This window comes from Canis lupus, chromosome 36 (assembly GCF_048164855.1).
Source record: "Canis lupus baileyi chromosome 36, mCanLup2.hap1, whole genome shotgun sequence".
NCBI classification, from domain to species: Eukaryota; Metazoa; Chordata; class Mammalia; order Carnivora; family Canidae; genus Canis; species Canis lupus.
This window is the reverse complement of record NC_132873.1, coordinates 13,091,357-13,117,364: the sequence shown is the minus strand read 5'-3', so window position 1 is coordinate 13,117,364 and position 26,008 is coordinate 13,091,357. Positions and strand designations below refer to the sequence as shown.

Here is a 26,008-nt window from a genome sequence, read left to right as displayed (position 1 = left end):
TCTTTTTTAAACCAAAGTTGGATCATACCGCATATTCAAGTTTGTTACCTACTTTTCTCACATCGCACTAAGAATATCATGGGCATTTTCTCATGTAGCTACATTTTGTGCTAGAGCATCTTTCTAATAACTGCATAATATTCTGTTGTATATACCATGCAACCTGCCCCAATTTATGAATAATTACAGTTGTTCAAAATTTTCACTTTTATAAACCAAATTGCAGTCAGAGTTCTTGTATATCCATCTTTGTACATTTGTCCAATTCTTTTTTTTAAAGATTTTATTTATTTATTCATGATTAGAGAGAGAGAGAGAGAGAGAGAGGCAGAGACACAGGCAGAGGGAGAAGCAGGCTCCATGCAGGGAGCCCGACGTGGGATTCGATCCTGGGTCTCCAGGATCGCGCCCTGGGCCAAAGGCAGGCGCCAAACCACTGTGCCACCCAGGGATCCCCATTTGTCCAATTCTTGAGATAAATTCCTAGTGACAAAGTCCCTGGGGAAAAAAAGTATATTTGTGTATATTACCAAATTTCTCACAAGAGAGATTATACTGTTTTTATACTCCCATCTACTAGTTTATTAAATTAACCATTTCCCTACATGCATCCCATGGCCTATGAGGTGTTTTGTTTTGTTTTTTTAAAGAGAGAGGTTGAGACTGTGAGGATCAGGGTGGGGTGGGTTGTGGGCAGAGGAAGAGGGAGAGAATCTTAAGCAGGCTCTACGCTCAGCATAGAGCGCAACTGGGGGCCCATCTCAGACCTTGAGATCATGACCTGAGCCAAAATCAAGAGTCAGACGCTTAACCGACTAAACCACCCAGGTGTCCCTCCATAGCTGAGTTTTAAAAGCAAACGCAACTTTGATATGCTGACTGTGTGGTGTCTTTCCACAGGTATACTCCGATTACGAAAGCAATCCCCAGTTGCGTCAAGCCATCGAATTTGCGTGCCATCAGTTCTACATTCTACACCGGAAGCCATTTGTGCTTCAACTGTTTGCTAGCGTGGCCCCTCTCCTGGAGTTTCCTGTAAGTACACTCGGTGGAAACAAATGTAGACCAACCCAATGACAAAAAACAAAGGCTCCCTAGTGAGAGTCTGCTATGGCAAGGCAGTTAGCCGCCATCACTTGTGTCTTGGCAATGACTCACAGGCAGACAGAGGATGAAGAACATTTTACGGTGGAGAAAAGGGAAGACTTCAATCAGCTATGCCCTGATTGGAGGCCGTTGGTGCGGGGGAGCTGTGAGCAGGCTCACTAGAAGTGGGGCACCCTATGTAATTGGTTAGGGGTACATATTTGCTTTACTCTGATTGGTCGTCTTGGAAGCAGGGACAAGGGTTAGGGAAGCTGTCTGTTTTAATCAAGTCCTGGCCATCTGGGGGCCAATGGTTAAAGGGGTTATTATTTGGTTTCCACTCTAGAGCTAGTAGTCTGACTTCCTACTAACCTGACTGATGGCAGACTGGCTTCCTGGGCTAGTTACCATGGACAAGGGGTTGGTTTCCTGGGCAGGTTATTACAGGTTCTGGATCAGCCTTCTATTTTTATATATCACCTGCTCATTTGTATTGTCCATTTGTATAATCAGTGCCTCAGCTCTCTTTCTTCAGCCAGTGGGATACGAATATCATGAATTATTTCTCTTCATTTTTCTTCAACCTTCATCTCTGCCTGTAGGATATAAATAGAACAACTCCCCAGTTTTTTATACTCAATTAATAAAAAGGAAGAGTGATTCTCATTCCTTTGTATCACTGTCTAGCGCTTACCCTACTTTATTTTTATTTCTCTTCAGAGTGTTTATATCATATCACATGCCATACGTGGATTTGTTCCACTAATATGTATCTCTACTATACCCCAAAAAAGAATTTCAAGCTCCATTAAAGCAAGACCTTTGTCTGTTTTTCTGTTTGCTTTTGGTTTGTTTTTAGTTGTTTTATTTGTATGTCTTTTTTGGGTTTGTTTGGTTATAGCCTCAGTGTACAGAGCTGTGTTTGGCACATAGTAGGAATTGAAGAGGGATTTGTTGTTTTAACAAATCAGAGCCATTTTAAATAGATTTGAGAGGCAGGCAACTCCATTTTGGAGTTACATTATCAAACAAGACCTGAAAATGCCCAGAGTTGTTAAAATAAGCATCTGTTTCTCCAGACGTATTTGAAGTATTCAACTCATACATTATGGAAAGTTCTTTTGGGAATGCTGAGTCCTTCCATCTCAGACCAAGAGAAACATTTATGTGAATTGTTCTGGCAGTCTACCTATTGCTATATTTTTAGGTATTTTCACAAATGTCTCTTTGTCTCTTTTTCACAAATGTCTAACATTTAATAGATCCCTTGAAAGTCAGGTGTTCCATTCCAAAATCAGAGGGCAGCGTTGCCGGATGTGTGATTGCGTGAGCTGAATTTCAGATCAATATAATAGTTACCAGTGGTGATGTTTATGAAATTTGAACTCCTGATCAAACCACATTATTGCTGAGGTGGGAATCAATAAAACTAAAATAGCCTTTCTTTATGCAGGATGCTGCCAATAATGGGCCCAGCAAAGGTGTGTCAGCTCAGTGTCTGTTTGACCTGCTACAGTCCCTGGAGGGAGAGACCACTGACATATTAGACATCCTAGAGCTGGTCAAAGCTGAGAAGCCTCTTAAGTCATTAGGTAAAAACAAAATTTGCCATGTCCTTCTTTTTCCCTTTTTGTTTTTGTTTTTAATAATTCTAAATTAAATATTTTTACCTAAATCAAAACAAAAACATGGAAAAGTGCTTTAAATTGAATGAGTACATTTCCTATGTCCTGTTTTTCCTAAATTTCTTGAAAATCCTGGGGATGCCTGGATGGTTAAGTGTCCAACTCTTGGTTTCAGCTCAGGTCATGGACCTCAGAGTCTTGGGATCAAGCCCCATAGTGGGCTCTGTGCTTAGCACAGTCTGCTTGTCACTCTCCCTCTGCTCCTCCCCCCATTCCCACACACACTCTCTCTTTTTTTTCTCTCTCTCAAATAAATAAATAAAATCTTTTTTAAAAATTTAAGAATTCTTGAAAATCTTAAAGCATAAGGAATTCTCTACTATGAAAACTGTATTGGGATCCCTGGGTGACGCAGTGGTTTAGCGCCTGCCTGCCTTTGGCCCAGGGCGCGATCCTGGAGACCCGGGATCGAGTCCCACGTCTGGCTCCCGGTGCATGGAGCCTGTGTCTCTGCCCCTCTCTCTCTCTGTGTGACTATCATAAATAAATTAAAAAAAAAAAGAAAAAAAACTGTATTAAACTGGTGCTTCATTCTGCACTGCTCTAGTACCACAGTGTTCAGAAAATTAAGTTTTCCTGGGCAATTCTAGGTGAATAACTCTCTAAAATGGTCTTTTATTATCATGGAATGTGTAGAACTAGAGGTAATTCAAAGATAAAGTCTCATGTCGTAGACATCTACATGCCCTTTGATATCCACTAGGAGGTCAGACTTTTTTTCCTAAACTACCTCCCAGAAAGCACTTTTATTTTTTTATCTGATTACTCAAAAGTAGGAAACAGAATTTCAGTCCCTTTAGATGAATAAATTATTAATGCTCACAGTTTAGGAGTAAAGCCTGATGAAGAATGGCAATAAAATATAACTAGAATTTTAAGAGTGCTAATTTCTTCTTTATTTCTGGAGGAATCCACTCTGACTTTGTACCTTGACCTTCTGTCCCTTCAGATTTCTGCTATGGAAACGAAGACCTGACATTCTCTATAAGTGAGGCCATTAAGCTCTGTGTTACTGTGGTGGCATATGCTCCTGAGTCGTTCAGAAGGTAATGCAGCCCTTTATTCTGGGCCTTGTGATTTGTAAATACGGCAAAGGAATAAAAAATGAATATAAACATTATGTTTGCTGATATAATCCTGTAATATTCTGGCAAATGTGTTTTCAATAACTACACTTAGGAAACTTGTCATAGCATAGGTTCTGGAAAATGTAGTACATCTTCATTCATTTAAACTTCCCTAAAATTTGGAATTTATTTGTGCAGCAGCTAAGACGTTTAGTCTTGTTTAGAAAATATCGTCATGACATGTAATACAAATTAATAGAAAACAAAATTCCAGAGAAGACATTTAAACTATTGAAGAAAATGCTTTTCAAGGAGCAATAAGAACTCCTTTCACACAAAGAGCAAGATATGAATCTTGCCTGTCATTTTGCCAAGTGTAAGGAATCCAAAGGATTCACATGGAAAGTGTCATCCCAACTCCAGGACATTGGCTCTGGTCTGATTTTTGTAGTGATATGCAAAATGAAAATCAGTCTCATCTTGCTGTTAAAATAGATCTTTTTAAAGACAGAGACAATGATTCAAATGAATCATGGATGTTATGTAGTTATCCTTAAAAATAATAGAGTTATATTCCTTTAAGTGTTTCCCAATGCTGCCTTAATCAGCCCAATGGCCCTCCTCCCCAGTTATATCAATATTAGGGAATCTCTCCCTCTCAACTTCTCAATCTACTTTGACCTTTTCTTGTAATATCTAACTCATAAACAAAATCTCATGTTATATGCTATCATATTTTTGGTATAAAGCTCAAGTTTGAAACAGGACCATTCTGAAAATTCAATGTGGAGGAAAGAAGTCCTACTCTGTTGGCAAGCTCTGGGAAGAAGGGAAGAACTGGGTTGATTTTGCCAGTGTATCTTTATCAGTTTGCTTCTCAGATTAGTCTTTCCTTCTTCCCTAGAACAGAATGTATAAAGGGGCAAAGGGGGACGAGGATTCATATTAATTGAACTCTTTGTACACGAAGAATGAGTAGGAAATAGCCATTCCCCTATGAGTCCCAGCTTTTTTCGTGTTAACCCTGGGGATTAAACATTATGATAGTGGTCAACCAGAAGGTGGCTATGACCCTCAAGAGAGCAAATCTGCAGTCTATAATGGTGGTCCTGCTCCCACTTTCCTTGGGTCCTTCTATAGTACCACAGCTCCATAAAAGGCTTGAGAATAGAATGAAAACCTGTGCTAAATTAATTCCAAGCCCACTCTATTCCTGGGTGTAAAAATACTCCCTATTTTATTTTCCATTCCAAGTGTGTACATTGTTAATAGGTGTATCAGAGGATCTGCAGTGAGATGAAGTGAATGAGACACTGCAATAATAAAAGGTATAAGGATTCTAACATAGAAAACCCCCAGATTTAACTAAAAATTATTTCCCATTATCAAATTTCTGGAAAGACATGAAATCCTCTCTCAAGTAAAATTCAAAAACTCTGAAATCAAAAGAAATTAGAGTTCACAATCAAATTCTCTTGTCACTGTAAGTAACAGGCCAAAGTCCAATATTGCTATGTTAATTGAAAATTAAAGAATTATCCTCCCTAGTCCCCTATTCTGTTCTTTAGGGATTCTTAAATTTCTGAGTAGAATCAGGATCTCTTAAACAGTTGTTCCCTGGGATATCTCTCAAGGAATAAGTATAATTCTTACAACACTTCAACATTGGTAACACCAAGTCCCTATTGTACTTAAATTTTTTAAGTAAATGTATTTTATTTAAATATAACTTTTATACATAAAAGTTTTTAAAAGTCATAATGTTATAGTTTTACCTCTATACCTGGTGCTTCATTATATATTATATATATTATATATTATAGTTTCACCAACATTCCATAAAGTTAACCCATCTGTACAACTACCACTCATATAGAAAAATCAGAGGAGCCACTATCTTACATCACAAATCATCTTTGCCTATTTCTAAACTCTATTCAAGTGAAATAATATAGTATGTTTCAATGTTCAACTTTTTTTTTTAATTTTTTATTTATTTTTTTTATTTATGATAGTCACAGAGAGAGAGAGGGGCAGAGACACAGGCAGAGGGAGAAGCAGGCTCTATGCACTGGGAGCCCGTTGTGGGATTCGATCCCGGGTCTCCAGGATCGTGCCCTGGGCCAAAGGCAGGCGCCAAACCGCTGCGCCACCCAGGGATCCCTCAATGTTCAACTTTTGTTATTCAATATTATTTCGTTAGCTTCATCCATATAATTGTATGTGACCACAGTTTGCTCTTCATTCATCTGGAATATTTCATGTAATGTCTGTGCCACAATTGATTTCTCATTGACAGACATTTGTATTATATCACATTTGAAGCTATTAAATAATCCTGCAGTGAAAATTTTTGTATACATCTTTGTGAGCACATATGTCTATATTTCTGTAGGTGGCAATGCTATGGTAGGTCATGGAATATGTGTATATTTTGTGTTAGTAGATCCTACTGGTTTTCCAAAATGGCTGTGTCAATTTCCATTCCCACCAGCAGTGTATGATCATTCCAGTACACCACTGACTCATCAGCACTTGATATACTCAGTCTTTATTTTAGCTATTTCGTTGGGTTCTAGTGATATTTTGTGGTGGTTTTAGTCTTCATTTCCCTCTTACCAACTGAAAGGTTTGGAAGTTTTCCAGATGTTTAATGAAACTCAGATATCCACTTTTGCAAAGTGTCTATTGAAGTCTTCCACCCATTTTTTTTTCAAAGATTCCATTTATTTATTCATGAGAGTCACAGAGAGAGAGAAAGAGAGCAGAGAGAGACACAGGCAGAAGGAGAAGCAGGCTTCATGCAGGGAGCCTGACGCGGGATTCCAGGATCACGCCCTGGGCTGAAGGCAGGCGCTAAACCACTGAGCCACCTAGGGATTCCCCTTACACCCATTTTTAAATGAGATTATCAGTATTTTTTTATTTGATATATAGAATTTGTCTAAGGAGTCTGACATAAGTACTTTTAGCTTATATGTACTGGGGTGCTGGTAAACATTTAATAGCCAGTTCTCTGGGGGAAGAGTCCCTCATGTAGCATTGCTAATTGGTCAAACATGTAGCAATGGCTAAGTATGAGATAACAGGATGACATCATTGAACATGGGGTTGGAAACAGATGCATACCTAGACTATCTTGTTTGCCCTGTTAAATGTCCACGCCAGCATACCACTGGTTATATGCATTTCAAATAACATCTCTTACTCTGTGACTTATAATTTTACTTGCTTAACATTATCTTTTAATGAACAGAATTCTTCATTTTAATGTAGTCAAACGTATTACAATTTACCTCACTGTTTAGTGCTTTCTGTGTCCTCTTAAGAAATCTTGGCTTAGCCCAAGGTTGTGAATATATCCCCTTATATTATCTGCCAGATGCTTTATTGTATTTACTCTCATACTCAGATAATCCATCTGAAATTAATTTTTAGTATGATGTAAAGTAAGGTCAAAATTTCTTTTTCCCATACAGATATAATAGACAATAGACTGAGCACCATTTATGGAAAAGACTAGCATTTCCCATTGCATCGCAATGTCATCACTGTTATAAATCAAGTGTGGATTTGTTTCAGACTCTTTATTTTGTCCCACATGTCTGTTTGTCTCTCCTTGTGTTGTGGGGTCATGGAGTGCAGCAGCCAGGAAAGAATTCCCTTTTTTTTCCCCCAAGAAAGAACTCTTAAGATGTTATATGATGCAGCTTAGTAAGTTTATTTAAATAGCATGGGGACAGGATCCGTAGTCAGAAAGAGCTATACTTTTTGCTGTACAAAGCTGGTGATTATATGTTTTGTGGTCAAGGGGGAGGCAACATGCAGGGAGTATTAGATCACAAATATTTTCTTCAAACTTCTCATAAAATTACTTTTACAAGATTTCTCTTGTGCTTTTCATTTAGTTTAGTATTAACTATTGGTGAGATACATAGGCAGTCGTGAGACCTTTTAAGAATGTAGCAACCAGCGTGTATTTGATCCCTATCAGACCTCAGCAGGCTATAGATCAGCCTTCTGGCCTAAAGGTGAACGTCTTTCTGCTTCTGTCCCTCACCACTTGCAGCAATATTCTGTCTTACTTATTATAGCTTTATGATAAGTCTGATTGGTGTTCTTACTTTTACCTTCAACATTCCTATGTACTTGTATTTAACATGTGTCTCTTATTAAAATGTAGTTGAGATTTATTTTTTAATTATTCACTCCAGTAAGCAGCCATTTTCATTTTCAGTTCTGCATCACAAAGGCTGTTTCCACAAACTAGGGGTGATAGAAAGGGAGGTGGGGGGGGGCGGCGGTGACTGGGTGACGGGCACTGAGGGGGGCACTTGATGGGATGAGCACTGGGTGTTATTCTATATGTTGGCAAATTGAACACCAATAAAAAATAAATTTATAAATAAAATAAAATAAAATAAAACTAAGAAAAAAAGAAAAAAGAAAAAAAAACAAAAAAGAAAAACAAAGGCTGTTTCCACAGGCTCTTTCTCAAAAATTGCTTAACCTTTAAGAGGCCAGCCTCCCAGGGAAGGGTTTTAGCTCTTCTAAAATTTGTTTCAGCTGACGAATCACCTAGGAAATCCCCGAGTGGAAGCTTTATTGACCATTGTGATGCTCATTTCTCTAGCTGGAGTACATAGCCCCACCTATCATTATTCTGTTCTTTCCACCAGCTGTATATATGCTACTTTCCCCTCCCAACTAGATCATATAATCAAGCAGAATTTCCTCACTTTTTACTGGGTACTCAAGTAATCAATTAATTAGTTAATTAATTGGTGGCGGTCAACATTTCCAGCAGCTCTACTTACTCTTGACTTGGTTGAGGTGGGAAGGGGGTTCAGAATCAGTCATCACTCTGGAGGTTTTTCATTCTTTTGAACTCCCAAATAAAACACAGCCAACCAAAGTAGAATGTAAAATGTGACTTGGTTTCCTTTCTGTTGATTAAAGTCTTCAGATGCTGATGGTCTTGGAAGCTCTAGTTCCCTGCTATCTCCAAAAGCTAAAGAGGCAGACATCACAAGTGGAGACAGTACCTGCTGCCCGAGAGGAGATCGCTGCCACAGCTGCTCTCGCGACCTCCCTACAGGCCCTTCTGTACAGTGTAGAGGTCCTCACCAGGTAATCCACACACAAATAGTCAATACCTGACATGGTATGTGACTGCCAAAAAGAAGAAGAAAAAAACGTGGCCACTAAGAATGTCTAAAACCCTATCGTTATTGACACACACCTGCTGAACTCAGCCTTTTGTGGCTGAAAATTTAAGCCCTTAAGTTGTTTGGATAAATAATGCTAAGTATTCTGAATAATTAATAATAATAATAGTAATAACAATACCATGAACACATCTGCATATAGCTTGCTGAGCTTCTGTGGTAGTTTTAACCCAATAGTGAGTGAATCTTTTATAAAAGGGCCGATGTAGTGAATATGAAAACATGACCTATATTTTTATTAGATTTTATATTATTTTTTGAGATGTGAAATGTCTGTAATTCCAACTAAGCCACCTTTTATTATTATTATTGTTTGTGAAGAGTTGTGTTTTTTTCACTACAATTTCAGAAAATATAACAAACATAAACGACAGAATTTTATTCTAATGCTAGAATTCAGATTCTCTGTGGGGCAAGGCTCAGTGGTGCTGGGTGGAATAGCAGGCTGGGGGATTTGGGAATGGAAAGGTACATTGACACCAGAGTTCAGCCCTAAATAAAGTGCCAAGAAGTTAGTCCTGTCACAGAGGTCTCAGGTGCAGAAGCAGAAGGCATTGAGAGGCCGGATGGGGATGGAGGAGACGGGGCAGACAGAGTGAGAGGAATGGTGAGTGGAGGTAGGAAGCTATGCAGATGGTTGGCTTTCTTTCTCTGTTCCCATCTAAAATGAGCTAGAAGGAGATATTGTTCCGTGGAGTAGAGATAGGGAAGTCTTCTTCTTGGGTTGGTGTCTCTGCCCCTCCATCCCATTTGGTCACATCCTTGGCCTAGCTCCTGTCTGGTATTTACTCCCACCAAAAGACACCAACTTCCTCAGATCCATCTTGCCCTGTTGATGAGCCCAGGCTGAAATCCCTCAGTCCAGGAAGGACTTACCTAGCGTGCACTAGCAAGTGAAGGAGGAAGTAAGATTGTGACTCATTAAGTCAATATATGTTTAGTTTCTAATCATGAGCAACATTGCCAACCTAGGAAGCAGACTGTAGTCCAGAAGCCTTTGGTAGACTGCCAGTGTTGAAGGGTTTGTGGGACACCTGGCTGAGGAGATGGGAAGTAGTGGAACAGGGTACTATGGCCAGTCGCCTCTTCCAATGGGACCCAGTCCCGATGCTTTGATGTCAGTTTCATGAGAGTCCTAGGAGGAAGAACATCCTAAGGAGAAATGTCACTTATACTCTTTCCTCTACACCTCTCTGGTTATGTCAGTTTTTCCTAAGTGCCACTTTTGTTATTTCTCTTCATATTATGCAATCTCAGTGCTTTCCTCCTTTCCATTCTATCAGGATAAGTCAATTAACTAATCCAAAATTGACTTACCCAAAATTCCACCAAGAGTTATGGATAATATTACTGACATTTAAAATTCTGTGGCTCTAGATATTCCAGAGTATTGAATAGTCTCTTGGCAGAGGGGAGAACTAGCCTCATGGCTCAGCTGGTGATTATTCACAATAAAGTTGGACTTTGCTGTTTTTACAAGAAGATAAGAAGAACCCCATTTCACCTCTACATTCTAATTTCTTTACTCATGAACAAACTAACAGCTAAAAAGGTAGTAACATACAAATAAGTATATTACAACTGTATTAAGGTTAGTTTTCTATTGTTATGTGACACTGTGACACAGTACCACACATTTAGGGGCCTAAACAAAACATGTATTATCTTATATTTCTGGGCAGGCTCAGCTGGTTTCTCTGCTCAGGGTCTCACAAGGCCAAAATGAAGATGGCAATCAAACTGGACTCTTATCTGAAGGTTCCAGGGAAAAATCCACTTCCAATGTCATTTAGGTATTTGGCAGAATCCAGCACCATGCAGCTTTAGGTCTGAGGTCCCCTTTCCTTTCTGCCAGCCAGGGGCCGCTCTCTACCTTAGGAGGGTACTGTCTTACTTCTCACATAGCCCCTTCTTTCTTCCAGCCAACGATGGTGCCCTGGGTCCTTCTCATGCTTCAAATATCTCTGTTCCTAGTGAGGAAAAACTTTGCTTTCTTAAGGGCTGGTGCAATTAGATTTAGCCTATCCAAATGATTTCCCTTTGGCGGTATAACAGCTTGTGATCACTGGGGTGATACTAGGGGGAGTGCAGGGTCCTGGGACCATCTTTAAATTCTCCGTCCATAACAATGGCACAGGAAGAGAAGGTCTAGTGTGATTGTTTAAAGCCTATTTTCCAGCACACCCAGGGTACAGAAAATGAGCATCCTAGAGGCAAGCCTTAAAGAGTTCCTACAAGCAATTGTTTTGAAAAGGTACATCATCCCTTCCATCTCTCAGATACTAATAGAGAGGCAAAGATTATCTAATACTTAAAGTAAACCCTGCAAATATAAAATGGGATGATTCAAATCTATTTCTGGACATCTAAATTACTGACTTATAATAGACACTAATTTACTCACTTCTCTGGGTAGTCTTAGGTATAATTTTGACTAGAGGGAGTTCCTCATTCTTTGATAGTTTTTCAGAAAAATAAGGTCATTGATTACAACATATGTGGTCAAAATGGCAGATACGTCTTTATCTTTTATGTATTATTTAGAACAGTTAACTTCCTGGTACCTGTCAAATTGAAAAATGAGCTCTTACCTCTAAGTAAATCATACAGACTTAGAAGTCTGAGTTCATAAATGTCTGTTTTGAAGTGTCATAGTTTATTACTCAGAACCAAGAAGTAGAAGGGCTTAAATCATGGTATGCTAATAGACCCCTGCGAATCAGTGTTCCCTTTAAAGTGCCTCTCAGAACAGAGACAGCCAGTGTGTGACAGAAACGCCCAACTAGACTCTGTGAGTAATATAAAACTTATGTGAGTTTCCATAACTTGAGGACCTTGTAAATGTTTCCACTTCTGTTGCTGTTGTTTTGTTGTGGTGGTTCCTGTCCCTGTTGCAGGCCCATGACAGCCCCACAGATGAGCAGGTGTGACCAAGGTCATAAGGGAACCACTACAGCCAATCACACCATGTCGTCTGGGGTGAACACCAGGTAATTCACTGGCCTTATTCTTTTGTGGTCTTTCAATTTCATACAACCTGAATCTCAGCTGTTGGGAATGAAAGGAATCTTGAAAATAGTCAATATTGAGTGTGAAACTCTCCACGGAAAAGAACAGAAGGTGAGCATGTAGAGTTATAAGGCTTCTCTTGACATTGTCAGAGAGAAATCCAAGCCACCTTCAGAAATTGGCATTTGTGTCGGTTTGTTTTCATGAACATGCAAGATGTTCTCTGCTGTCTGGGTGGTCTTTGAACTATGCTAGTGTTGTTTCATTTGCCTCCAAGAAAAAGGCAAATGAAACAATAATAATCAGGGGGTGGTTTCTCATTCCTGGGGGCAGTTATACAGGGTCAACTTTCTTTCATCTGGACAGATTTTCCACAGGCGTTCCATCCAAATTTTGACTTAGGGCCTTAAATTATGCTCTCATGGTCATTGACTTAATCTCCCTCCCTAAATATTTTAGTGTAACTCAGACACTGGTTATACTAGTTAATACTCAACACTGCTTCATTCTGTCTGCATTAACATCTAAATATTTTAACATACACACACACACACACACACACACACACACACATTTAATTAGCTTCTTCCTTCAAGGAAGATTTAAGTAGGACAAACCGCAGATCAGAGAAATAGTTCTCTTTTCCCAGTATGGAGTAGTTAGTTAGTAGGGAGATCTTAAGGAGAAACTTCATAATGTTCTATTCTCTCTGAAGCACAGTTTTAAGAATGTATCATCCTTTATATAAAGTTAATTCCGTGCTCATCGTTTATATTAGGAATAAAACAAATACCAAAGCCAACTGTAAATTAGCTGATGTGATGGTTAACCCATGCCTCAGTTTCTTATATTAAGAAAAAATATATATATATTTTGAGTGGTATTCAGTGGCTAAATTCAACCACCAGAGAAAGATACACAGAAAAAGAGAGTTTCTAAAGTCCTATTATCAATTAGTCGTAAAGAAGTAAGTCTCCAGAACTGAAAGGAAGTCTTCCCCTGATAGTTCTTCCCCTGATCGCCTGAAACAGAGCACATGGTATTAAAACTGTAACTAGATTCACTTTACTTTCAAAGTTTTTCAAAAGTCCCCTCATTTGGCTACATTCCATGACCACTTTGTATGTATTTCCATAACATGTATTTCTACGAATTATATGCCAGTGGGACAGCTTTCATAGCACCTATGATTGCAGTGTGTACGGTAGCCACATGAAAGAGAAAGATTTTGTATTTTAGGTTTAGTGTATGTGCATTTGTGAGCTTATCAAAATGTGTCGATTCAAGGGCTTTTCGTAAGAAACAGTCCTTAAGAAGCCCTGCCATAGAGCCCCTGTTCTTGCTCTCATCGTTATACAGACTGTTCTTCTGATTTCCAGGTACCAGGAGCAAGGCGCCAAACTGCACTTTATCAGGTACAGAGAAGCAAGCCCTGATTTCATACTAATTCTGACATCTTGTTATGATTGCCTTTTGAGCTGGGTTATAGTTCCCATTAGATTTCATTTAATTAATGCATGACATACTCTTTCTGGGTACATCCTCAGGAAGTGGCTTGTGTAAAGCCACTGCAATTTGGGATGGCAGGAAAGAAAGTTTACCCTGCAGACCAGGTTCTCCTCATTAATGTATATGATACATAATAGAAGGAATCGTACAAAACTCTCTTCTCACAGTTTCCACCCCCACCTTTTCAGACCCCCAGTTAACCTTTTATAATTCCCCAGGGAGAATCTTCACTTACTGGAGGAAGGGCAAGGCCTTCCCAGAGAGGAACTGGATGAACGAATTGCTCGGGAGGAGTTCAGAAGACCTCGGGAGTCCCTGCTGAATATTTGTACCGAATTTTATAAGCACTGTGGGCCAAGGCTGAAGATCTTGCAAAACCTGGCTGGGGAACCTCGGGTTACTGCCCTGGAGCTGCTGGATGTGAAGTCACACATGAGGTATCATCCTTGCTTTCCCTGCTTCTGAGTGTAGCTGCAGCTTGGGATGTGGTTTTGGGGGTGTGGGGGTGTGGGGAGGCGATATCTCAGGATAAGAGCTTGGATACTCAGAATGATTTGTTTCTTGTGGCTTGGATGCATATCATATAGGGCCATCTAGGAAAATGTATATTAAGTCTATCAAAAAGGATCTCAAGGTTGGCAGGGGGGAAAACTCTTAAAGACAGAGAAGCATAGTCCAGATATTTGCTCCTCAATAAAAGAGAGGAAAAGGGAAATTTCATCATCTAAATTTGTATAAAAGTAGCCTTCATCCAGGTACTATTTATTGCCCAGATTCTGACTTTTTACAAGAATCCATTTCCTATCATCTTACATGGAAAAAAAACTCAATACTGCTTACTGCCCAAAGACTTGCTCTGTTCCTACACGACCTGTGGACTCAGTAATGAGCCCTGCAGGGAAGTGAGCAGTTTTAACTCTGAGCCATTTTGCTTGGAACCCTTTTATACAAATTGTGCATGATAGCCTTCCAATGTTTCGAAAAGAAAAAAAAGTGTCCGGTGGAAATTCTGATCTGGATGAGGCCAGTCATCGTTTAAAAATTTTTACTGTTGGTAGGCCGGGGAGAGGCCCTAGAAATGCGTCTCTGTGCACTCATATTTCCTTCTTCCTGTGGTGATGTCACATCTCACTTGTTGCGTAAACCACGAAGCCCAAAGCCCATGTCTGTATTCTCAGATTCTTAAACATGATTCCAGATCTTCCATTTAGATTTGTAACAATGTGTAAAAAGTCATAAAAATCCCTTGAAAGAAAAATTCCATGGGTAACAAAATATTCACTTGAAAAGTTTAGTATCCTCATAAAGCTAAAGGTAGAGTCAGGTTCTAGCCATTCAGGAATAACACTGCTATTTGGCAATACATCCCGCTTCCCTGATTGTTATCAACTTTTTTCTTAAAATTATCCCTTGAAAAATTTAGAAAGTACGAAGTGAGCGAAAATGAGAGTCTATAAATGTAGAGAGAAGACAGACTCTTTCTCCTCCAGGCTAATTTCACATTCTCTGAGAGGCTGGCCCACACCCAGGACTCCAGAGTTTCAAATGTGTTCATGTTCCCACCGTACAGTAATGGGGAAGAGCTTATTTCACACTGAGAATCTCAGCACCTACACTGGGGAGGGGGAGGAAAGTTTGGAGTATTATGAGCCTGTTGCCATAGCAACCAAGTGCTCCATTCAGTCTCTCTCTCCTCCTTTCCCACTGATGATGGCTAGCTGAACCAAGTAATCCTGTGAACAAAGCAACATCACATTCCCTAGAATCAGACTATCACTTCTACCAACCGCCATTTTGTGGGCAGAAAGGGATGAGATTCCTAAAAGATGGATGAGAGAGAAAGAGGAAGATCAGGATCATGGGTTAGTAACCGTCCTTTAATTCAATCATTTGTAACTACTTAAAGCCTTTGGAAGAAGAGGAGAGTGTTAGTTAGATCTGGAGCTCTCTCCAGAGGCCAAACCCTGTTAAAAGATTAAGTGGGCTATAGTTCAAATGACTTACATCAGTGTCCTGGCACTGAATTGATGGAGTTCAACAGATACTAATGCTAATGAGCATGATCCAAATACTATGCTAGACGCTGGGAATGTAAAATAAAGTCCTGGTCCTCACCATGACCACGGTCTAATAGAAGAAGCACGCATAAGAAAAGAACCACAGTGCATTGTTGCGAGTACTATATACACCATGTTTGTCTATCTATGTATTTATTAATTTACAAAATACTTAAGGCAACTTAGAAAATTAAACAGAGGGGGGGTGCCTGGGTGGCTCAGTCGTTAAGTGTCTGACACCTGATTTCAGCTCAGGTCATGATCTCAGGGTTGTGAGATGGACCCTACATCAGGCTTTGTGTTCAGCAGGGAGTCTGCTTCTCTCCCTCTCCTACTGTGCCTCCGCACACTCTCTCCCTCTCTCAAATAAATAAATAAAATCTTTTTAAAAAAGAAAATTAAGCAAAGGGATAGAATATACAAGTTAGAGAGTCAAAACAAAGTAGAAAATTAGCAAGGAAATAATTATGTTTACAATAACATCAATATAGGAAATCTATATGATTTGATCAGATTAGCTGCTATTCATGACCATAAATTTGATTTTGAGCTTCCAAGTTGTCAGAGCAATGAGGAGGAAATGACCAATTATAAAATCATAGTGTTGGTAAGATAAAAACAACTAGTTGTTTGATAAAAAATTACTTTTTTTAAAATACAAAGAATAAGAAATGTCTCCTGGTTGGTGTTTGCTAAAAGGAAAGAGTGGTGTGATGAACAACACCCGCGTGATAAATAAAGTGTTAGTTTCACATGGCTGGATGCCTGTCAGTACTGAAAGTTGGCGTAACATCATAATACAATTCATCAAGAGCAACCTATCTGAAGCCAAGATAATGTGATTTAAAAGCACAATTATTTCATTGCCTATTGCAGGATAGGCAGATTTTTTACTGCCAGGAAATAGACTCAATGACCACTATTAATGCAATTTCTCACAAGTTTTTGATTAAAAAAGGACCTGCCATGATCTCTGGCCAGAGATATTCTGTGTTGCTAAGTAGGGATAGACCCATATGCTCTGCCTTGCATCAATCAAGAGGGATAATTTAGGCTTTCTCTTATGAGTTAAATATACATTTGGATACATGTAACCGTCAGAACTATGGACACATAGGTGGTGTTTAAAATCATAAGAATGGGTAGTACCACTCAAAGAGAAAAGATTGATAAAAACAGGAATGGCTTGATATAAGAGGAGAAATTTACCTGAAGTATTTTTTTTTAATTTTTTTATTTATTTATGATAGTCATACAGAGAGAGAGAGGCAGAGACACAGGCAGAGGGAGAAGCAGGCTCCATGCACCGGGAGCCCGATGTGGGATTCGATCCCGGGTCTCCAGGATCGCGCCCTGGGCCAAAGGCAGGCGCTAAACCGCTGTGCCACCCAGGGATCCCTACCTGAAGTATTTGATTCAAGCCAAAGCACCAAGAGGCAATCTGTAATCCTGTGTTAGCAAAATATATGGCTGACTGTAAGGATCTCTGATTAGATAGAGTCTCTGCCCTAAGGGAATTTAATGTTTCATTTGCCTAAACCAGAGCTGCCAAAGCAGCAGTATATATAGCAGGATAATAAGGTCCGCAAAGTCTCTCTCACCCTCTCTCTCTCCTCTCCTTGCCTCCTTCTCTTCAACTCTCCCTCTCCATTAGAAAATCTCTTGTGTTCTCACCGGGAAATGACATAGGATTTTTTTTTTTTTTTTTTTTACCAAAAGATTATCTATGTGCTAGTACAGCAAAGATTATATTAAAGGAAATGTTTGTGTTATGCTCAATGCAAATTCATTTTTTAACACCAGCAGGGATTAGAGAAATTCAGGTAGTAATGCATAAAATGACTAAAATTCAGTTCTAAATACTGTTCTTGTGCTTAAAATAGACAGATTGATGCTTTCTCAAGCATTTCTCAATGTTATCTATAAAATAATAAGGGAAAAGAAATATGTGCATATAGACATGCTCTTATCCATCATACGAACTAAAAAGTAAACAATTTTCTGCATGGCACATTTGTGAGAAAGAGATAAACAGAAGAACATACAGGCTGTTTAAAATTATTTAAGACATGCACATTCAGGGATGCCTAAGTGGCTCAGTGGTTGAGCATCTACCTTTGGCTCAGGGTGTGATCCTGGGTCCTGGGATCAAGTCTCACATTGGGCTCCCCACAGGGAGCCTGCTTCTCCCTCTGCCTGTGTTTCTGCCTCTCTCTCTCTCACTCTCTCTCTCTCTCTCATGAATAAATAAATAGAATCTTTAAAAAAAATAAAAAGTGAGACGGATATGATTTATAGAAAGTAAAGCAAAGTAAGAGTGAGTTAGGATGGTTGAACTTCATGTTTTATAGTTAATTAGAAAATGGTTTCTTTGTAAGGAGACAGTTGAGAAAACATGATACATGCATGAGGGAGGAAACCTTAAATACCCAAGAGAACAGCAAATTCTTGGACTTTGGAACATGTGGTGAATCTGAAGTTTGGCACAAAGAAACCAGTGTGGATACAGTGTAGACAAATAAGAACTCCTGCTAGCCAGGGATCAGATCTGATCAGTGTTCCTTGGGAATATTGAGACACTTTGCCTTTATATCCATTGAGATGGGAATTTAACAGATAATCTTGATCAGAGAGTTGACTTGTTCTTAGTGTCATGCAATGAGATCATAGACACTCAGTATGTATGCCACACAACGCTCAAGTGAAGTGGGCAGTTGGGTATGGGAAGATGGATTATCTTCCTTTGTGATATGGAAAAAAGGGATAATTTACAGATACAGATGAATTGAATTGATGGGATCATGTGGAAAGTTTCTGAATGGTCCCCTTTTCTCAGGAAAATAGAAAATGGTATTAGCAGAGTGTGAGGTTCTATCTGAAACTGTGTTGTAGGACTGAGGGAAAAAGAAAGTATAATTCTCAAGAGGAATAAGTAAGCAGACGAGAGGCCTACAGTAGACCTGCTTTGCAACACTAAGGGTGAGCTTGTGATTGGAAATCATGAATGTTAAATGGTGCTGGTTAGCATGTTTGTGAATTTCTCCCCAGCAAACTTCAGCTCTGTCTCTGTAGGGAAAGATGTAAATTTAACCAGAGGGATTGTTTTCTTAGATAAGATAAATGATAGGGGAAAGGTACAAGGAGTTTGAACTTATGTAAAAATTACTGATTTTAATAATAAACCATGTTTTTTAAAAATAATCTCTGAAAAAATTTAGGTTGGCAGAAATTGCACACTCTCTTCTGAAGCTGGCACCATATGACACCCAGACGATGGAGAGCCGTGGGCTTCGGCGCTACATCATGGAGATGCTACCCATTACCGACTGGACAGCCGAGGCAGTGAGGCCAGCCCTTATCCTCATTTTAAAGAGATTGGATAGAATGTTCAACAAAATTCATAAGATGCCTACTTTGAGGTGAGCTGTTGGTATTACAAGCTTCAAAGTTAGGGTTTGTCATCTTTTAAGATGGTGGTGCAATCCGGAGTTGAACGAATGACTTGAAAGTTTTCTGTTGGTATTTGTGCATAGCTAACCAGGTATATGAATGCATAAGTAACAGGGTCTACGTTTTGAAGAAATAATATATTCTTTAAAATTATATGTGTTCATCTTGAAAAATCTGTTCATATCTTAGCTATCATGTTCTTCATCTGACACACATAAGAAATTCAGTGAGTATCCTTCAATTTCTTTTGAAATAAGGCAAGGTGTGCCTTATGAATAAAACAACTGAGGAGAAAAGAAAAATTAATTCAATGTTCAAAGAATACTGGCTTTAACAGAGTATTTTAGGTATCAGTTTGAGAAGTGACAAATCTTAACAATAAGCAGCCACATAGCCTCTGAGAAAAATCCCAGGACTAGTAACAAATACTAAGTTTCACCATTTCATCTAATTCACAGTGGTATTAAATTAACATTATTACCCTTAATCTCTGTTCAGTAACCTGAAGTATCCACTCTCTATGCAGGGATGCCTCTGAACCAGACTGCCTGGAGATCTGAGTCCAGTTTGGAGACCAATGAGCAGACAGTTCAATTGGTTAAATGCCAATAAACCTACTAACTCAGAAATGTCAAATTTGAGTTAATGAGAACGTTTTCTGTCCCTTTAAACTTAACTCCAATTCAGTGCAGCTCTTGCCTAAGAATTTGTGGCACTTAGCATTCAATTTGTTGGAACTTATCCAGGTTTTAGCCTGTGTTCTTGTTCATTTATGCAGCCATCAGGAGTTGTTGGATTTATAAAAAAGAAATTGAAAGATTTCATTCCAGTAATTGATACTTTGTTCCTCTGTTCCTTTTTAGCATGATGAATGCCTACACGTTATTTCAAGATTATTTATTTCAGTGGCATGGAAATGTCTGTCCTTACCACACACCTACTTTTTTTAGTGGCCCCAATGGAACATTTGTGCCTATTGGCAAATGGCATGTCTTCTCATTCTTAAAAGGGTGTGCCAAAATAAATTCTTTTTCTTAAATAACTTTGTATATAAAGATGTCAGACATCTCCATAGGCTGACTCATTTGTCATATAATCAAGCCCAGTTGTAAAGAGCATCATGCTTCCTAAAAGTAGATGGGTCAATTGTAGGTAATTTCTTTGGGGTACATCCTAAGAATTTGAGGTTGCCTTGGATTTAATTTCTTCAGGTGATCTCTGCTCAACAAGGGAAATGTTGACCAAAATTGACCTTGTGTTACTTGAGAATCAGGATGTCAACATGTCCTCATTTACGAACATTTCCATTTTGTCATTGTAGATGATCCATTTTTATAGGAAATATAAGCTTAGAAAGCTTATATTTAGAAAGCTTAGAAACTGTTTCCAGGATAATATTAGAAATAGCATTGATATCAGTAAAACCCAACCTGTTTATTTGGGGGGCCACGGAGATGTCTGTTTTGGGTACTGAGACAATTACAGACTGCATTGACTTTTATTACAGAAAATCCCATGTTCATCTAATTGGGTTTAGACTTATACCATTTATATGACCATAGAAAGTAGCCAAAAAAATCTCATTTCTTAGGAGGCCAAGAAAGAACACTTTTTAAATGAACGGTTTTCTTCTAATGTCATGTTTTTGGCAGGAGGTAAACCATATAAACCTAATCAGTTGTGTCCTGGTATAACAGCTGACAAGATCAATTGCAGTCTAATAAATAGGTTACAGAAACGCAGCCTTGTGGTCAGGTTAGTTCTGTTGGGAGTAATGGCCCCTGTGACGGGTTTCCTAAAATTGTAGTCTTATACCCTCTGTCAAAGCTGAAACCAGGGAACTTAAAATGCAACCCATTCATCATCTCTGTTTTTTCTTCAATAGATTTTGTCTCATTAGTCGAGTGGGGCAGGAGTGCCTCTGCCACGTTTTCAGTATCTTCTTCCCTTCCCAGTGTGCTCTGTGCTTTTGGAACAACATGGGTAAACTTCATCCCGTGTGAAGCACTTTGTTGTCTCAGACACCTGTCCTGTCTTAGATGGTGTCAGAATCACTGTCCCATTCACTTGTTTCAGACTGACTCCAGAAGGGAGCCACGCTGCTAATGGCTCCTATATTGTATTCCAGGCGACAGGTTGAGTGGGAGCCTGCCAGCAATTTGATTGAAGGGGTTTGTTTGACACTTCAGAGGCAGCCAATCATATCCTTCCTGCCTCACCTTAGGTCACTGATCAATGTCTGTGTCAATCTGGTGAGTAGCCAAGTGGCAACCTTATGAAACTTTGCAAAATTTAACTCTGCTATTGATTTCTCTGAATTGAAGATTTACAGGTCAACCACTTTGTGCCCCTACCTACCCATGAAAACAGACGGCTCAGGTGACACTGAAAATAGTGAGGTACATTTCAAGGTGGTGCGTGGGGAGATGAGGGGGCCCATCCCTACGCAAGTGGGATTTTGGTGTGCTGCTTCCCACGCACTACTTTGACAATTTGCCTCTTTAAGTTGCGCTGAGAGTTGAGGGCTGCCAGTTGGAGAGTGGGGTGGTGGAGACCGCACAATTGGCTAGAAGTTGAGGTAGTCTGGGGTGGGGGAGCTTAAAATGCAAAGAGAATTTTTTCCGCTTTTTTAGTGCAAAATGATGATATGAGTTGGCCAGTCTAGGATCTAGGGGAAGAAAAAAAAACTTTTTTATCGTTGATGTAATATCTAGAGTCTGGTCCTCACAAGGTTTTGTACGATGTAGAAATCATGTTAGAGCATTTCATTGAGTAGGATCTGCTGCTTAACTAGTTGAGCAATAACTCTATAGCTGGAATGCCTAGTGCAAATAGAGCTATGCCATCATCATTGTCAGTACCAGCTCCATCAAAAAATGTGGACTGCCTTCCTTTGAATCCACCAGTAAGTATGTCCAATCTCCTGATTAGAATAGTTTTTGGTTCATCTCTCATTATAAGCTATAAGCAACATTCTACAAAACCTTGGCTGAATCCAGTGTCACGTGTGATCAGACTCCAGACATTACATGCCTTCCAAAGGAGGCGACAAGAACAGATTGAAAGTAACATGTCCAACCTTCAAATTTCTATTATGATCATTATTATCTTATTATCATCATTATGATTATTGAATGAGACTCCCTTACTCCGGTCGCATGAAATTGCAATAGTCAAGGCTGGTCATGTGCTCTGTTTGTATTTCAGGTGATGGGAGTGGTAGGACCTTCCAGTGTTGCTGATGGATTACCCCTTCTTCATCTCAGCCCTTATCTCTCACCACCTCTGCCCTTCAGCACAGCTGTTGTCCGGCTTGTAGCATTGCAGATACAGGTGTGACTGCCTTACCTGTTTGTCACGCTCATTAAGTTGCTCGTGGAGGCACCTGATCATGGTGTTCTCTTCTTTTTCTGCAAAGGCTGGGCAAAATCTGTGAAACAAAAGTGTAAACATCTCCCAAACTTTTACGGGTTTGGAGCGTCAGTCCTGAGCTTGGCCCTAAGTTGTGCTTCTGTAATTCTTCTCGAGATCTCAAAAATAGCAGAGTCATGTGGTCCTGCCACAACCCCAGGAACCACTTGCGTCATTTCAAATTGCATGTGAGACCTCAGGAAAATAATGATTCACAGATAATCAGCTCACAATTGTTAATTAAAAGACACAGTAGTATTCAAAGTCTGGTTTTAAATTCTTCATGGAAAGAATTGCAATAGAACATTCTTTCACGTGTTACTGCTAGACTTTGAATATCTAATTTAATGATTGTGGGTTGAATATTGTGGTTGTTTTCCTTTTTTTTTTTCTTGTTCTTTTTTTTTTTTTACTCTCCCAGTTATTTTATTTCTTGAAATTAAAATAATTATTCCCAAGGCAATAAGTGCAGAATGCCAACTCCCCTGCCTCTTGCTGTGTGTCACCTAATTTTAGAGAGTGGTAGATCATCAGAAAGCTCTGTGACTGGTGGGAAATATGCAATTGATGTAAATGGGCAACAATGCAACCATTATCTGACAACTTAGCTCAACGGTCCATCATCCAGAGAATGGGTGATGGTAGAAAAGAAACTAAGCAAACAATGATCCCTAAAGTGATTCATGTTAATAACCCGCGTACAGAGATCATTTCTTTCTCTCTATATTACCTATTCCTTTCTGGTTTGGGGAAGCCCTATACAGAGGTCAGAGGACTTTTAAATAACTACCAAATGGGACAGGTGGCAAGTTCGCATTTTATTCTTTCTCTTTTATCTCTAAAATATTTATCGGTGGACACATGGAGCAAATGAATGGGGATATGTGGTGGTTTTTGTACCAGACCAAAAGTACTACAACAACTTTGCATTTGATATTCAAGATGTTGCTGTTTTTTAGGTACATAACTCTCAGTTATGTCAAGCAAATGGTAAAGTATCAGTTTTGAGTGAATCTTGTATGCAGCGCAATTGAATTCGTAGTTTCCAGGAGCAGCCAACAGGGAGTCACCGTCTCCAGCGTGCTGTGTAGAAACAAACATACCGAATGGGTGTGGGGGTCAATTAATCTTTGTTTTCTATTATTGCTGCACAGGCTTTAAAAGAAGATTTTCCTTTAAGCCATGTGATCTCTCCATTCACCAATCAAGAGCGAAGGGAGGGGATGCTTTTAAATCTACTCATCCCATTTGTGCTCACAGTAGGATCTGGAAGCAAAGGTCTGATTAATTTAACTAAAGGAAATTTATCATTGTTGTTTTCCTAAGTGTCAGGCTGTTATTTCTTATTCTTTTTCCCATGAAGGCCATCACTGAATTTGATGTGAATGATTTAAACAGGGTTATCCTAGGAAATAGAGTTTTTCTTTCGTTGCAGTTTAGCGACCCTGGGTCGAGTTTCTCTGCTCCACTTCTTAGAAGATATGTCCTTCAGTACAGCAAAAATTGGGAGAACATTATTTCTGTTAAGAAAATGGTATTACCTGAAATACAGCATGGTACGAATTGACAATGAGTGGACTTTATAATCTACTGCCATCAGGGTTAGCATAATAAACCCTGCTGCTGCCATTACATTCCAATATATTTTCATTACTCTTCCTTCTTGGGGGATTTTTCTTTTAGGAAGAGCTTATCTCAAATATAAAGACAAAACGTTATGAGTATTTGAGCAGAGAAAAGAAAGGAGATTGAAATGGTAAGCAGAGATTTGGCTAAGAACACAAGCTCTCGGGTGTTGACTATGGAGAAAACTACCCAGTATCAGGAATGTGGTTTCTGCCCAGAGGAGAAGCTATACTGGGTGGGCAAACACCCGAATGTCTAGGGTGCTCTAGTTTGCAATTGGAAAGAGAGCTGAATTTTTCTGGGTCTAATGTGGGAAGTCGGCCTTGTGACGGGCTTTCCTTTCCACTTGCCTCTCGCGAACTCTGCTCTGTAGATAGCCCATGGCTGGAACAGCCTGAGGTGCAGCTGCTCTTGCAGACGGTCATCAATGTGCTCCTGCCGCCGCGCATCATCAGCACGTCGAGGAGCAAGAACTTCATGCTGGAGAGCTCCCCCGCCCACTGCTCCACCCCAGGGGACGCAGGCAAAGACCTGCGTCGGGAAGGCCTAGCAGAGTCCACCAGCCAAGCAGCCTACTTGGGTGGGTGCTCTCCCCTCTCCCCTCACCCCCACCACTTGTGTGTGTGTGTGTGTGTGTGTGTGTGTGTGTGTGTTAGATGTGTAATGTAAGTACTTATTGAGTTACATTACATCTTGACTTGAAAACTCTTTTGAAAGACCTCAGTCCAGAAAGTATTTAAAGAAGCCACTTGAGCAAGTAAGAGACATCACCCTTGCAAAAGACTCTATAAACATATGCCAAAAAAACCCCAAAGTTTTTTTCTATCTGTGGTGCCTCTATTACTTGGTTGTTTTTCTAACAGCATCTGGACATGTAAGGAAGGCATCTGCAGTAAGAATTCCTCCTTGCTGGTTAAGTATGAGATCACTAATGAGGTTATCCTTGGCAGCTGTTATCAGATGTAGACTGAGACTAGTATATGGGGACACAACTCATGGGACTCATTGGTCTGTCCCCTATATGGAGCCCCTCGAGGGGAGCAGTGAGACTTGGTGGCCCAGCAGTACAGCCCACTACTAGCTATTTTTCTTCCCTTACAATATCATCTCTAAATCTCCATCTAGATTTTCACTCTGGTGGGGCCAGTCAACTTGTTTTCCCCCCAGAGGCTTGCCAGTTTCCTTCCCTGCTTCCACTCCTACTTTTCCATCACCCCACGCCTGCCTCTAACTTGGTCCTGACTCACACAACACTGGAGAGCCACCCCTTGGCCCTGAATGAACTGAGCCTAGGGGATGGGAGGGGGGTGTGGGGAAACACTCCTGCCATAGCTCTGAGAATAAGGAGTACTGGCAGCAGGAAATCTCAAAAGCAACAAGTTAAGAAGATCGTGCCTGACATTTTTCAATTTATCGAAGTAGATTGTGGTGTGAGGAGTAGAAGATGAACCATACATACTGGTCAACACAGGTCCTAGGACTTTGGAGTGTGTGAGGTGTTTGGACCATATCATAAGGGGAAATATTTGGGGCACGTGCTGGCTCAGTCAGCATAGCATATAACTCTTGATCTTGGGGTTGTGAGTTTGAGCACTACATTGGGCATAGCGATTACATACATATATAAATAAATGTAAGCATTTGAAAATTATGTGATTGACAGTGAAAATGAAAAGGGAAAAAAGGAAATAAGAATGTGTTTGCACAGGACCTACCCACATGGGGCTTAATTGCCAAAGCCATGAAAATATGGAGTTCAAAGAAAATCTAGATTCTGGGACAGTTCTCTGCATAAGGTTTGGCATTGCAAAGAGGATGCTGGAGACAGAGGGCTTACCACTTAAGGCAAGGAGAGGAGAAAACGCTTGGCGAGTTCACCC

General features: G+C 39.8%; 1 protein-coding gene across 14 annotated transcripts in view; it reads left to right on the top strand.

Annotated features, from left to right (window-relative positions):
- Window positions 1–26,008, top strand: part of UNC80 (unc-80 homolog, NALCN channel complex subunit) — a 215,899-nt gene that overhangs the window by 164,903 nt on the left and 24,988 nt on the right. For 13 of the 14 annotated variants that reach the window (XM_072813432.1, XM_072813428.1, XM_072813427.1 and 10 more), the window contains 12 exons: window positions 901–1,035; window positions 2,540–2,678; window positions 3,721–3,817; window positions 8,798–8,968; window positions 11,964–12,056; window positions 13,455–13,490; window positions 13,803–14,021; window positions 18,860–19,060; window positions 21,220–21,343; window positions 22,299–22,424; window positions 23,657–23,780; window positions 24,502–24,708. In XM_072813432.1, the coding sequence (XP_072669533.1) occupies window positions 901–1,035; window positions 2,540–2,678; window positions 3,721–3,817; window positions 8,798–8,968; window positions 11,964–12,056; window positions 13,455–13,490; window positions 13,803–14,021; window positions 18,860–19,060; window positions 21,220–21,343; window positions 22,299–22,424; window positions 23,657–23,780; window positions 24,502–24,708 (1,672 nt within the window). The remainder of the gene's footprint in view (window positions 1–900; window positions 1,036–2,539; window positions 2,679–3,720; window positions 3,818–8,797; window positions 8,969–11,963; window positions 12,057–13,454; window positions 13,491–13,802; window positions 14,022–18,859; window positions 19,061–21,219; window positions 21,344–22,298; window positions 22,425–23,656; window positions 23,781–24,501; window positions 24,709–26,008) is intronic. The other variant, XM_072813429.1, reaches the window with a different exon arrangement.